We start from the raw sequence: 16,095 nt of genomic DNA on the forward strand, positions 1-16,095 counted from the left end.
CTGGCAATCGCGTTAATGTCAACATGTATTAACGCTAACATTTTTAAATCGAGTAAAATACATTTCCAAATGTTATTGGCATATATTTGATCAGCAAATATTTTAATCAAGCCAATAGCTAAATAAGCAGGTTTGTCTCAAATATAAGTAGCTCCTTAATTATTTACAAGAAAACATTAAATTATAAAATGGTTTATATTTTAACAACCAGTGGGGTAAAACGTCGGAAATTGAGGTCGAAACTTTAACCCCTCGAGAATGTCAGTAAAACAGAAAAACATCATATATATATTTTAGTATAAATAATACTTAGTTAGAAAATGACTTTTCATTTAAGTAGATTAATAATAGTTAAGTAAAAAGTAAGATAATATTAAATAGGTGGCTAAAACGAATATTTGAGGCCAACTTACTTTCTTATCTCCTGTGGTAAAAACACATTGAGAATTACAACAGTAAAAATACAGTGTATATTACTAATTATTCACTGTCTGTTAGTTATCATTACGGTCGATATAAAAACATCGCATAATTAGTATTGTAATCAGTTGGCAACACTTGCATTTTTACAAGTATTTTAGTTACATACATGCAACTACTGTTCCGAACAGGGCGCTATCCTATCTTATAAATGTAGACTTGTACATCTCTTTCACTTTTCCCAACTGATCATTTTAGTGTAATATCGGTACAGAAACTGGATGATTGTCCAGTTCATTAGCCAATCGAACTGTAGATTTAGTATTTGTTATTTTCGCAAGACGAACTCACGTCCGATAATGTGATAGCGCCGAGTGTTCAAAGAGCATCGCCCTACGTCATAATAAACGATCGTGTCCCACCTGAGCAGTTCCAGGTTCAGCACACGGAGTGTTATAAGTCACTGGGCCAGTAGAGCGGGCTGTGCGGCGTGTGGGGGGTCTGCGGCGTGTGCGGGGTGTGCGGGGTGGCGGGCAGGGGGTCGTCGGGCGGGCAGTCGCAGTGGTGCGACACGACGAAGTTGCCGTAGTCGTCCGTGAGGGAGGTGAGCTGCGTGGCGCACACGTGCCGCCGCCCGCCGGAGCACCACGACCGCTCTATGGGAACAATATGTCCGTTACAATCTAATAGTAGATTGTACAACAAGGGCATAAAGTGACCCATTTTTACCTGAGGCAATTTTTTGGTCTGAGCGAAGCGAAGACCAAAATAGTAGACAAGGGTAAAAATGGACATTTATGCCCTTGTTGTACACTGTGCTTTTCACTTCGATTGCGAGGAAAATAAAATTATATTTTTCACGGCAATTTACACCACGAAATTGTCGTAAAGCGAAAGAACATAATACATAACCAATTCCCGCCAACTAACTTTTTAATTTCTTTTTTTTAATTTTTAACATGTGATCTGAGTTTCAGACGCTTGGTTTTCTGCCAAGTCAAACATTTCGGAGCATTTTGGAACGATAATCGACTCCTATTTTATGTGATTTACTAAATTTAATGACAGAAAATACGGATTTCTAATAAATTGTAGCAAAAATAAAATAATATAACAAGTTTTGTCATCTACACAATTTTATTGCTCAGTAAAATTGTGCAATATGTTTTAACTGTTTGGCTGTTGAGACCGATTACCTTAGTCTTAGAAGAAAAATTTACTTTTATGCTCTAGAGCATAAAATGCGATTTTATGTCGTCTACGCACGACATAAAGGTGCACTTTTTGAGCATAAGAAGTGAAAACTGATATTTCAGCTCATTAGTTGTAAAGACCGAACTATAATCGCATGCTTTTTCTACATGAAGCTCCAGACATCATTTTAATTAATTCATTATACAACACTTTTGTGAAGTATAATGACTTTGATTAATGACCTGTCGCCATGAGCACAAAAGAGATTTAATTAATGACTCTATTATAAAGCTTATAATTATATAGAGAACACACTATAGGAAAAAACTACAATACGTATCTGTAGGAAATACATTTCAATAGGTATTGTTTTAATATTACCTTCACTAATGTCCACGTCTGATATTAGCTCTTCATTCATAAGTGCTGTTAATGCATCGTCTGTATGACTCGATTCTGTAAATAATTAAACATTTATTGTAAAAGAAAGATCACAAAAGAGCATCCCTAAGTGTATAGTATTCCTAGTGCTAAGTGTTCGTTATGCTCGGTAATAATAATACTATTTATAATTTATTTCTCAATATTTCACATATTAGCATTTCAATAAATATTAGAAATCTGAATGAACCTCCCAACTCCCAGAAGTTTGAATTTGTTACTCAAAAATTATTTATTAATTATTAAACGTAAAACTATTTTCTTTTTCCTCAGTATACATATACGGTATATATCGCTTCAATACGAAGCTAGAAGTCGGTGAAAATAACAAATGTAACATCGTGTTTCTAAAAAGTTATCATATTACATACCATAATTTACAATGTTTACTGATAATTTGTAAAACTTATTGCAGAGACACGAGGTCGAGGTCTTCGACCGTCAAAGACGTCAACTTAAACTGTCACGCGCGGCTTCACTCCAATATCAACCCTTTTGGATTCCCGCATGGTTTACAATAACGCGCCTCACACAATAGACGTGGCGTTACGGCTCGGCCACGACATTGCGCGACTGTGGCTTCGGCTAAGGCGAAAACCATAGGTGGGAACGTAAGGTCCGATCGCCGTGTTCCGCTCCAACTGATGGTTGTCGCCTTAGCCGAAGCCCGAAGCAGGACGACTGTCAGCATGGTAGTTGTAGTGTGAATCAAGCGATCTGAGCTAGTTTACTCAAAGAGTCTCAAGAATACAATACCATTGAGTGGTAAACCACAAATTAGGATAATCCCCTCGTAGTAAAAGCAGATTATAACCGCCTTGAAATGTTAGTATAGATTAACGACTCTATTTCTTTAAACAATAGACTACAAAATACACTAACTAAATAATGGCTAACCCAACTTTTTTTGCCTTTAACAATCATCGACACCTGTCGTGGCTAAGCCGGCTAAGGTGCATGTGACTTTCCAAAAGATTGAATATGATATTATCTTTTTAGACCATTTTAACCCCATTCAACAAGAAATAAGGTTTAGAATTCAATATACATGCAATGTACTTTTAACTTATTTTGTAAGTAAATTGGTTGGCGCCTACGAGAACAAAAGCAGATAATAGGATTGTAATAGAACAATGCCATTGTTAGTACAGGTAAGTGAACAAGTTCAGTTGAAAGAATTTTATCTATACCTGTGTTCCGCGGGTCCGGCGCGGCGGCGGCGGCCGGCTTGTGGTCGGGCACCGGGTCGGTGGGCGTGGCGGGGGGCGTGGGCGCCGCGTCGGGGACCAGCGTCCCCGCCCCGCCCGCCTCGCCGCTGCTGTTGCTGCTGCACTCCGGGCTGTACGGCGCCATCTACAAGATCATTAAAGCGTGTAAAGCGGATTCTAAATCTGACAGTCTGACAGATACCAAGATAAAGCGTCCGGGCCTTAACTATTGATCGTCTAAACCTGTAAACGCCCATGCTCCTCGTGAACTAATTTTACCGTATGAATTGTGTTACAATTTATGAAGCTTAGAAAATCATTAGATACTTTATTTTCTTTCCTTTCTTTTAGCTAAAGTTTAAAAATACGCAATCTAGTTAAAATTACTGAGAACCATTCAATACGAGCGACACGATCGTGTCATGTTCAGTCGTAATAGTAGTGGAATTGCTTGATTTCTTTTAAGATATAAAAGGTAAACAGGCAGAAAACCTGCAACACCAGAGGAATTTGCTGGCCTTTAAGATGGGAATACGCTCTTTTCTTGTAAGTTTGAAGGTGAGAAAGCCCATCTTTTGTTTAAAAAGATGTTAAGTATACCAAAATGCTTACCCGTAGCGACCTCCGCCGCCGCGGAGTTACTTCGGATAACTTGTAACTACTATCCATAGCCCAATATGATCCTTTGCCTGGATCGTCTTTGCTGCGAGCCACTTTCATGAAGCATTTATTCAATGACAGGTTGTGCCTGATTGAGTTCTGAAATTACAAGAATTAATATAAATAAATACATAGAATGTTTCAAGTTTGACACATTATTTTATGATGCAGTACTATGCAGTGGAAAATTGCAAGTTTTGACATTTTCTACCAGCAATTACATAATATACCTCAAGTGTTAGACTACTTAAAACTACGCCTTACATCTTTACAAAAAAAACCGGCCAAGTGGGAGTCCGACTCGCAAGGTTTCAAGGGTTCCGCACGTTAAGTCCGACGTTTTCAAAATTTTAGACCCAGTAGTTTCGGAGAAAAGGGGAGGAGGGAATGGTCATGTTTTGGCTACTTTATTAAATAACTTCTAACTTATGCATTCCAAAAATTATGAAAAAACCATATTTGGAATTCTCAAGATGAGTTCTTTCATTTGATATACAGGATGTCCCATAAGTGACATGACACAGTGACACTGGGGGTAGACCAGGCCAAGAGGAACCAAACCAACAACATGACCCCAGTAAAAGTGGCACGGTTTTTGAGTTATTGCCAAATTAAGGTTTTTCATGAATTTTGACCGTTTTTAACATTGTTAGTGCCAGTGTGCACTCGGAAAGGTCTCGAAGTTAGTTTTTTTTATGTGTACGGCATCATGAATAGTTAATTAAGATAACATAATAGGTATTTTATCGATAAACAATGTAAAATGCAAAAAAAGTAGTGGTTTAATCTTGAATTAAATTCACAGCGAAACATTAATTCCGACTTTGACCACCTGTCGTGAAAAAAAAAATACTAGAAAAGTAATGAGCAAATAACGTCAAAATATTGAGCATGTTATGCAGATTCAAAAATGGTATAACACATGTACTTTCCTGCAATAAAATAGGAATTATTATCATCTTTCAAAAGCCTCATAAAAAATAAGTGAAAACTAGGAACTCTGCAATCCGTTGCTACTTTTAGTAAAAATAACGATTTATGTTGAGATATTTAATTCTGTATTCAGAAATAAAAAAAAAAACGCCCATTCAGTATTTGCCGAATGCTTAAAAAAAGAGATGGAAAATGGTTATTTCCCTATTTAAGGATATCATTGAGTTGATAAAGGTTCAAAGAAAATAAAATACTGCAGGTTGAAGTTTAATCAATTTTTTAAAGTAATTTTATTTTAGAATAGGTGCTCGAATTGTTTTTCCCCGGCTCGTATGCACGCTTGGCACCGTCTTGTAAAACTTCAAGTTAATTTCCTTAAATTAATTTCGGATATGTTTCGTGCTGTCTCGAACATGCGCCGCCGTAGTTCCTCTTGGGACCTTATTGGCACGGAGTAAACTTTATTTTTTAAGCATTTTAAGCATCCCCAATGAAAAAAATCTAATGGCCATGCCACTGGTCCCAAACGGCTGATCCATCTGAGAATTTCTGTGTGAGGTGATCGCGGACATCGCGAGCGTCATGTTCTGGGCAGCCATCTTGCTGTGGTTCCAGCTCCTGAAGATGGATCGACCGACTGGTACCAGTTAGTGTAGTAAATGAAGCAAGTTGTTGTATGGAGACCCATGCATTAATTTCTCAGTCGATGAAATTTAGCTTGGTTATTGTATAGTATGAGCCGAGACTAACATTATAAATATCCAAAAAAAAACACTCCTAAGTTAGGTAAAAACACAAATCTGATTATATATTGAACCGAGTAATTCCTCAGTCCAAAATTATTTTACAAAATAAGTTATTTGTATCAGTATGTGATACTAGAAAAAAATCTAAAAGTTTTGTCAAACATCAGAATATTTTTTTATGATACTTCCTTTTTTTGACGCTCATTTTCATCGGAAAATTGCTCTGTCATTTTTTTCTTCTTATATGATCTTAGAATATAATTTGGCGCAGTGGGTAAAAAAATCCAAAAAAAAATGCGTATCAAAATGTATGTATTATAGAACTATTAAAAACTGAGAGTGGAACATTTTTAGATTTTCATTTTGTAGGTATAAAACGGCAATAAAATGGCATTCCAGTGAAAAAATTAGACTGAGCAATTTTCCGGTCCAAGACACGCCAAAAAATTGTATTTTATTAATACTGGTATTTCTGCTGGGATATTTTTTTGATATTTCATATATTGTTGCAATACGTTACATGAATATGTCTGGTGAAGAAAGTTTGAACGGAGCATTTTTCCGTAAAAAGATATTAACGATTTAAGACTTTAGGTATTTACTTTAATTCTATTATTATTATTTTTTGGAAATTAATACAATACTTTTTATTTATTGATACTTTATCATACTGTAAAGGTTTTTCTGGCTGAGGAATTACTGTGGGGTCCACTACCTTTATTTACTACACTAAGTGGCATGGCCTACGTTCCCCGGACCTAAATCCATTAGATTTTTTTATAGGGGATACTTAAAAGAAAAATTTTACTCCAACCCAATAAGGTCCCAAGAGGAACTACGACGGCATGTTCGAGGCAGCACGAAACATATCCGAAATTAATTTAAGAAAATTAACTTGAAGTTTTACAAGACGGTGTCAAGCATGCATATCACGTCCAAAATCCTCCAAATCACGTCATCGTGTTTACGCGGATGTCGTCGCCGGTCCGAAAGTCGCATCGAACCGGGTTAGTGTACCTGTAAAGGGTACTGAAGAGCGAGCGGCTCCCAAGGAGAAGCTCCCTGTTGCCGGTGTGGATGAGGAGGATTTCACACTGGTATCAAGAAAGAAGAAGGCGCGCACGGCGCCTCGTAAGACTCAGTGTGGTACCGCCGAACCGGCTAACTCTGGCTTGCGGGTTGCTACACCGAGTAAGGCGCTATATGTGTCGCGCCTGCATTACACCGCCACGGCTGCTGAAGTGGTGGAGTACGTACACCAGAAGACCGGTTACTCGCTGAGGGTGTTCCAGCTTCAATCGCGCCACTACGTGCACTTCAACTCTTTTGTGGTGCGCGTGCCGCGACCGCTGCAGGAGACCATCGAGTGCGCCGACTTCTGGCCGAAAGGTGTCGTGTTTCGGAGGTTCCGGGGCAAACTGCCGAATCCGACACAAGAACAGCCGATTCAACGGAGCCACGCCGTTTTGTCGCATAAATAGTGTTTAGTTTTTAAGTTTATAAAATATATATGTATGTTAGTCGGTAAGGTATTTATAATATGGGCCTTGTTGCCTGACTTAAATTTTAAATAAATAAATAATATATATGAGCCGGAGAAAAGCAATTCGAGCACCTATTGTAAAATTATTTCAACCTGCCCTTTCAAACTTCTATCTGTATTATTTTCTTTGAACCTTTATCAACTCAATGATATCCTTAAAAAGGGAGATAAGCATTTTCCATCTCTTTCTTTGAGGCATTCGACAAATATTGGAATGGGCGTTTTTTTATTTCTGTATCCAGAATGAAATATCTTAACATAAATCGTTATTTTTACTAAGTAGCAACGGATTGCAGATTTCCAAGTTTTAACTTATTTTTTAATGAGGCTTTCGAAAGATGATAATAATTCCTATTTTATTGCAGGAAGGTACATGTGTTATACCTTTTTTGAATCTGCATAACATGCTCAATATTTTAACGTCATTTGCTCATTACTTTTCTAGTAATTTTTTTTTCACGACAGGTGGTCATAGTCGAAATTAATGTTTCGCTGTGAATTTAATTCAAGATTAAACCAGTACTTTTTTTGCATTTTACATTGTTTATCGATAAAATACCTATTCTGTTATCTTAATTAACTATTCATGATGCCGTACACATAAAAAGAACTAACTTCGAGACCTTTCCGAGTGCACACTGGCACTAACAATGTTAAAAACGGTCAATATTCATGAAAAACCTTAATTTGGCAATAATTCGAAAACCGTGCCACTTTTACTGGGGTCATGTTAAGTTGGTTTGGGTCCTCTTGGCTTGGTCTACCTCCAGTGTCACTGTGACGTGTCACTTATGGGACACCCTGTATAACACAATATACTTTGAAAAAACTTTATTTTTTAACTTTCTCATTTACTCCCCAAAAGTGCCCCCCATGTTTGAAATTCATTTGTTTACGGTACATGTTCATCTTTGGGTCACTAATTTACATATGTGTACCAAATTTCAACTTATATGGTCCAGTAGTTTCCGAGAAAATAGGCTGTGACAGACGGACAGACAGACAGACAGACAGACGCACGAGTGATCCTATAAGGGTTCAGTTTTTTCCTTTTGAGGTACGGAACCCTAAAAAGTATGATTTGATTGCAAACATCATTGTTAATTAAAAGGCACATTTTTGTGCTTTAGATTTTTACAAGAAAACCATAGTCTAATAAAACATGGTCTTCCATTCCCAGAGTGACACGGGCCTACGTCACAACAACATGGCCGCTATATATAGCGCTATCGCATATTATCATATAGCGCTGTCGCATGATGACGTAGGCCCGTGTCAGTTAGGTGACCTAGAAAAGACGGGAATGGAGTACCAGGCTCCAATTTCACCACGGTGACAGGTGCGACAATTGTAAAACATCACTGTTGCTGACGTCACAGGCATCCATGGGCTACGGTTACCGCTTACCATCGGGCGGGCCGTATTCCTGTTTGCCACCATCATTGTTTTATTTAAAAAAACTTTATTATATCGGAAAAAAACAGATATTTCTCTTGCTAAGTTTATGACAATTGTCACAAGAAACACTACAATTGTCACGAAATTCCGATATATAACTTATTACCTGTCAAGAATTACCTACAATTCTTCTAAATCTTGACAACTGTCAGAAACTTCACAAAAGAAATATCTGTTTTTTTCCGATATAATAAAGAATTTGAAATAATACAATGATGGTGGCAAACAGGAATACGGCCCGCCCGATGGTAAGTGGTAACCGTAGCCCATGGATGCCTGTGACGTCAGCAACAGTGATTTTACAATTGTCGCACCTGTCACCGTGGTGAAATTGGGGCCAGGCGGAGTATATTATTATACCATGAAGAAAACATAATTCTGCAAATATTGACACATTAGAACTAGGTCTTAAAATAGGATGCTACTACCTGTCTGTGTGTGTATGCTTCCACATACCTACACCTACACCTAATATGCTATAGATATACAACAAGTAAGTGTTACCATCCATCCTTTGCCAGCTTCCCTGTAGTAAGGGAAGGCATTGCAGATGTATGTGTAGATCTCGTTGAGGGTCATCTTGCCGTTGGGCGAGCTGCTGATTGCAAGGCGGATCATGCTGGCATAACTGGAAGGATTGAAGAGTGGATAAGTTCCTGGAAGATCTTAAATTGGAAACCTCTAGGAAAGTTAAAGAAGTCAGGGTGTGAAAGGGTAATTTTTTTATCAAAGAACATTATCTTGATAGTTAACATTTAGATAAGGAGGGAATTCCATGTTTAATAAATATTTTCAGCCATTCATGATTGATAAATTGATAATCATGAGTATACTTATTTTGATACATTAGATTAAAATAGTTTTATTTATTTTAAACTTTATTGCACATCAAAATAAAGTACAAAAGCGGACTTAATACCTTGTGGCAATCTCTACCAGTCAACCATAGGACCAAACAGAAAAATGTCAAGGTGGGTGCAGTGAAAACCGTTTTGAAGCAAACAAGTATTAGGTCATTACCTATGAAATTGGCGTTTTGTTCGGAGAATTTCAACGAAACACGAATTTCCATACAATTCATTTTGCGGATATTTTTTTGATGGCTAATTCAAACCAAACAAAATTTTTCCAGTAATTTTTGACACCTTTAAGGTATGTTTTCAATATCTCCATTTCTTGAAAATTGGTACCATTAGAAAAATATAAGTAATTTTAATACTCGAACCGACAGCACATGAAAAGACCTATTTTCAAGGCTTAATTCTGAACACTTAACAATAAAAAATAACAATTAATTGTATGTAAAATCGTTGTTTATTGAGTGCACTGTAGTTTTATTGTAATTGTGTATGTACTTTTGTAAAAAAAAAAAAACTAGGATCAGACTTATATCTATGAACAAAAACGCCAATTTCATAGGTAAGGACCTAATATTAAAGAATACATAGCTATTCCCTAACTATATCATAATGTATAAATGAAAAAGATAAATATATAAATAATAAATGTGTTCTAGCAGGTGCTTATAAAGTAAGCGTTTGAACGTTATTCTGCTTGGGGCCTGTCTTATTGTCAAAGGGAGCATATTCCAGTGACAAATAGCCAATGCAATACAACAATACAATTTTAGACAATAGATAATATACAGAAAAACAAACAAACAATATTTAGTTGTAATATCTTCTAGCCACCCAGAGTCCTATAAAAAGCTGTCTCCCATTACATTTGATTTTGAAATTTAGTGACATTGACTAATCAAAATGTGTGCCCACTGCCCACACATCAAAGATGGAGGTTATAGGATTGCTATTTATTACTTTATATGGAGTTAAAGTTATGTGCTGTATGGTATGGAATTTTGTAACTGCCTTTTTGTATTTTTCCTTATAAAAAAACTGCGTTCTGACAGTGGCAATTTTAGATTTTTCAAGCAGTGGGACTATGAGGAATCTACATACTTATGCTGGCATGGTGAACAAGATTTGGCCATCTGAGACTAGAAATTATTCCCTGTAGCACTGGAAATAATTGCCTGATGCAACTGTTTGGTTTGTAAATACAAACCCCGAGTATCTTGCCATCTTTTTACTAAATATATTTCATTAAATAGTTATTTACTTTGTTCATAAAGGAGCCAAAATGTAAAACAAAAATCCTAGCTTATTTGAGCATTCCACTGCTGGGCAATGGCCTCTCCCATTGATTTGGTGTTTCCTATAAATCAATTATAGGTATTATACAAAGTAGTATGCAGAGTGTATTGAATTAGTCACAAGCTGATTTCTAGGAATAGGGAATATTAGGCAAAGCTCTGCGTAGGTGGCACATACAGTAAACAAACCACATTGACACATGGCCTACCGTGAAACAATAAAATCGAAATTTCGTTATCTAATCTCTCTATCACTCTTGCATATTCAAGCGATAAAGAGGCAGATAACTAAATTTCGATTTTCGCGTTTACCGGTAGGCCCTTGTTAACAAACCTTCTTGATGCATCAATGTCATATTTTATTGTCTGTGAAAACTTGTCAAAAAACAGTTTAAGGCACAGTATGTATAAGTTAGTCTATGAATTTACTGAGTCGGTAGTGCTGCACTCTGGCGGCAGAACATTGCAGTAATATCCCCTATTGCTTTAGATTAGCAGTCTGAAGGAAAACAACAAACTCAGGCACATGATGTAATGCTACACCTACCCATTACTTGTGAGGCTTATGACTAATTATTATGGAATTAATACCATCATACTTATATAGAAGGTCTGTGTGTCTACTGTATAAAGAAACCGGGAAAATATGAACTTAAATTAGTTTTCCTCCCCCTGCAAATGATGTTAAATGTTTTTTTTTTTACTTTAAACTTAAATAGGTATGAAATAATGAAATATTGCATATATATTGTACATTCTTGCAATACAGAAAAATTTTGAAGCAAAACCTTAACCTTCCTGGACTTGCTGGCTCCATGGGGAACCAGGAAATCCAGAAAGACTTTTTTTTAAGATGATTAAATTAAATTTGGATCTGCCCAGGGTTCCAGTGGGTTTTGCAAGGTTAAACAAGCATTTAAATGTAATAGCATTTATCAGCTGATTAATAGTTAGCAAGAAACTAAGAGGAATGACCGTTTAAGTGTAGAAGTGGCAAAGCTATGAACCTGTAGGCGGGTTTGGCGTGTTTGATCTTGTTCGCGTTCTCCTTCTGGTCTGCCTCCTTGTTGTTGTTCTCCTGCAGCCCCAGCGGCTGCACGCCCTCGAACAGGAAGCGCGGAATGGGTCCTAGCGGGCTGTGCCGCGGCGGGCCCGGGCTGTACGCCGGCAGCCATTCCACTCCTGGCGAGTCGCTCATTGTCCATTCACCGCACTCCACTACACTTCACTACCCATTCCTAACAAAGAAAACCACACCGTTTAGGCCGCACTACACCCAACAAGTCCCTCCGTGGGCGTAACTCACGCTCGCTACCTTTTATGAAGAGGATCCCAACATTTCATTGTAGAACACCAAGATCGCGGATCCTTGAAATTACGATGTTATAGAATACTTTGACGGTGAACTCCGAGAAGGCGCGCAGCTCAAGGAAAACGCAACAACACTAAAATATAGTTGAAGACGCTAATTAACCATGGAAAATAACATAAAAAATGAAATAAAATTAATTTTCTGAAATTATTATGACATTTGAGGCGCCTACAACAAGGAAAATGGCGGCGGCGGTCATCATTCTTCCTTCTTTTTTTTACTGCCTATGGATTGTAGAATTTTTATCCCTATCCATAATTACACGAAAAATAATATGTTATTTATTAAAATGTACTAAAGAAACAATGAAGGTACAACGATATAAACTCAATATAATACTATAAAGAAGTTGAATATTCTACCTACTTTTAAATGGGGTACTGGTAACATTGCAGGGTTGCCAGCGTCTAAAAATTATTTAAAAATCTGTCAGTTTGAATGAAATGTCGGAGGTGGAAGGTTGCCTCTCGGTCCGTTTATTTTTAACGGTTTGTTGACAAATTATACGCAAAGAAAGAAACTTTTATATGAACATTACAATTTACTTTTTGAGTGGATTATAAAGTGTTTTTGTGACCATGGCGAGTCAACCCGAAATCGGCGTGTCCGACTTCGTGCTCTTGGACAATTTGACTCCTGACAAGTTTATTGAGAATTTGCATTTGAGGTAAGTGTGACTTTTTCACGTTTCGGCACCGTGCGTGGGAGTCCTGGGTTGAGTTCTCCGCAATAAAAGAAACATAAATCGCATGGAATAATACCGAGTACGGTGTATTTTATAAAACTGTGTATGGTGTTCCACTTTTAGCGCACGTTCTTATGTTTAGTTAGCTGTTGTTTGACCTTCGTGTCATGAACTATTGGAGGAGTAAGCGCTTGCTGCAGCATGTTCTACTTAAGTAAATCAATATTAGAACAGCTGATATCACCACTTCGTTTGAAAGTATTCATTCCTATTATATAGTTTATGAATGTTTAAGGACAAAACTTAGTTTAAAAAATAGAAATAGAATTTAAGTAAGTGTACCTACAAAATAATTCTGAGATAATATATAATTAACTTTCGTAAAAATGTTTTTACATATCCAAGTTACTCACACACACAGTGTTATGAATGTTAGTCAAATTACTCATTCAAGTAACATACAAACTGTATATTGTGGTTGCAAGAGTTTTCCTTGTGTTGCCCTTGTGCTGTTTCTGAATAGGTTGTATTAGGAATACACCTTAACCTAATGTTGGTAATTGGATTGATGGCTTAAATCTTTTTGTTTGAATGTTAATCTCTGGTCATGGCCATTCAACAGTCCCAACTAAATTGTGTGATGACTGCACTAATGAGTACCTACACTAAGCTGTAAATAAATATCATTCTTGTAATGGTGCAATCACATTACTTGTTATAATATAAAATAACATTTGTGTGTATATTCTCAGCTTCTCCATATTGGTCAATTTCACTCTGGTACGGTATAAAAGCTTCCAGCAACCACAATAAACTCTGCATTTAATATATATGTTATTCATGCACAATTTTTATTGCCAAATAAAAATTATTGGTGAGAGTGGTGAGTGATGTAAAATAATATTGTTATTTGCCAGTTAATATATTGCTAGTAGCAAATGAAATGGTATAATTATATGTTAAGTTTTTATACATAACTGAAATAAATAACAACATCAATTCAAAACGTTTTCTTAAAATCGTTAAGTTATAGAACAGGCACTTATTTTGGAAATTCTACCTTGGCTGCAAAACATTTTCGTGTACCTTCCCTTTTTAACCGTAGGATATACCTGGATGTTATGTTTTTGTTTAAAATTCTTAAAAATATTATTAATTGTCCTAATCTCCTAAGATTAGTTACTTTCAGCGTCACCCCTTACACCCTCGATCGCTGTTCTGTCAAGAACTATTCCAGGCATACCTTTTTCAGATAGAGTTCCTAGTTACTATAATAGACATCTCTCCGTAATAGATTGCTTTCAAAATTCGATGTCTAGTTTAAAAACCATAGTTAAACGTAAGTGGTTTTAGTACCTCTGCCGTGTCACGCGCATCTCATGTAACTTTAAAAGTTGAGTTTCATGATAATTACGTTTAAAGTTTTAAAGATTCAAATGCTGTTATCATTGACGGTTCATCGTAATTTTTTTTATTTTTTCTAATCTACATGTAGGAAATATGGTCACAGAATAGGCCCTTTAATTTTTTTTCAGCATAATTGAATAGTTTTCATTTTATTAGAATTAAATGGTTCCGCATTATCAACTCTTCCATACTATAGTGGTCACACGAAGTCATGTAAGTCAAGTTACATGACATACGCGTGATCAAACGTGACTCATATTACTTGACCAATATTGTTGTTGTATAAACCAAGCGCTCGGCCAGTCATGCCTAACTCTGGCAACTTAAGAAACGATGGTGATATTTTGCTTGTGTCAGTCATACAACTTAAGTTAACTGAGTTGTGCCTGACGCCATCGGCAAAAAAACGAAGTTACATGAGTTAGTCATATGCTTTTCTCAGTAAATAATGAAGATTTTCAAAATTTTCTTTTAGAAGATATATCTTTAATGGTTTTTAAGACGATTTAGACTGGTTATCCGTAACTCATGTTCGCGTGACACGGCAGACCTATAGTTCGTTTTTTTTAGCATTAGAAATAAGGTAAACAATCTAAAGGTAAAAAATCTTTTAATGGAAAAACACATTTTAAAAATAAGTTGTTACGGCAAATATGTAACAATTATGAATCTAATACAATCATTTATATTCTTCTGCTTTCATATTAAGTAATAGTTACTGATTTTAAAAAGCGTTTTTCAATTAAAAGACATGTCAAGATCGCTTACCTTCTTTCAAGTTCTTTCTAATGCTAAAAAAACGAACTATAAGTACTGATAGCAGTTTTTTCTATCTGATATATCTACATATATGCAGTAGTTATAATTGTACATACTTACACAGTTAACATAATTTATTAGTGATGTACCGACTATTGATTTGGCCGACTAGCCGACTAATCGGCGTTCGGATGGTCGATTAGTCGGCCGACTAGTCGGCTAGTCGGCAAATGCACTAAAAAACAATCGTTTCACCCCTTTCGTCGCGCTATTTATATTTCATAAGGCGACCGCACCATCGGACATAAAAAAGCGACCACAAGGTCAATAATTTCGAACAAAAGTTATCGTAAGCACCCTAAATAAAAATTTGGGTAAAATAGGTAAAAAGCTTATGAAAATATGTGCTGTTTATTTCTTTTTGCCCTGTTTTTCTGTCACTTATAAAGTGCCGACTAATCGGCCATTTTTGCCGACTAGTCGCCGACTAATCGCCGACTACAAATGAGGCCGGATAGTCGGCTTTCCCGACTAGTCGGCGACTAGTGGGTACATCCCTATAATTTATGTACCTCCAGGTCTTTTTTATTGTATCTTTTGTTGCAGTACATCTTTTGTACTTATTGTATTTTTGATATGTTTATGACTGTTTGGTTTTCTAAATAAAAAAAAAGTTGATTTTTTCTCAATATGTCACTTATGATCGTTTAGAGGGGGGGTGGGGGTAAGAAAAATATCACGAATGATCATGATGGGGGAGGGGGGGTCAGAGAAGATATCACGTGTAGTTTTTTTTTCAAAGCGGGAAAGCCAAAAACAACAATATTACTCAAAAATTGAATCATATCAAATAATCCGCTCTGTTTTATATGCATATTTACCCAATAAAAACATTAATCGCACCAACTTTAAAACATCAACTTTAAAAAATAGGTCAAATATGATCACATGATTTCTGGACGACCCCTTATATTTCTCAAAATTAAAGCCACCCCTTACCATTCATGAGGACAAACTTAATCAGTGTTATATTTTAATAATTACTACTATCAAAATATTTTTTTTGAAACCATGATCTAAAACGCGTCAGGTTATTAATGTACAGTCAACGTCAAAG

General features: G+C 36.3%; 1 protein-coding gene across 1 annotated transcript; it reads right to left on the reverse strand.

Annotated features, from left to right (window-relative positions):
• Window positions 1-245: 245 nt before the first annotated feature.
• LOC134795951 (forkhead box protein J3-like) lies at window positions 246-12,336 on the reverse strand. Its single transcript, XM_063767841.1, has 6 exons — window positions 11,763-12,336; window positions 9,108-9,231; window positions 3,876-4,022; window positions 3,246-3,408; window positions 1,996-2,070; window positions 246-1,076 (listed from the first exon to the last, which is right to left on the reverse strand). The coding sequence occupies exons 1-6, from the start codon at window positions 11,951-11,953 to the stop codon at window positions 874-876; spliced, it is 903 nt and encodes a 300-aa protein (XP_063623911.1). The 5' UTR covers window positions 11,954-12,336; the 3' UTR covers window positions 246-873.
• Window positions 12,337-16,095: the final 3,759 nt, after the last annotated feature.

This window comes from Cydia splendana, chromosome 13 (genome assembly GCF_910591565.1).
Source record: "Cydia splendana chromosome 13, ilCydSple1.2, whole genome shotgun sequence".
Lineage (NCBI taxonomy): Eukaryota > Metazoa > Arthropoda > Insecta > Lepidoptera > Tortricidae > Cydia > Cydia splendana.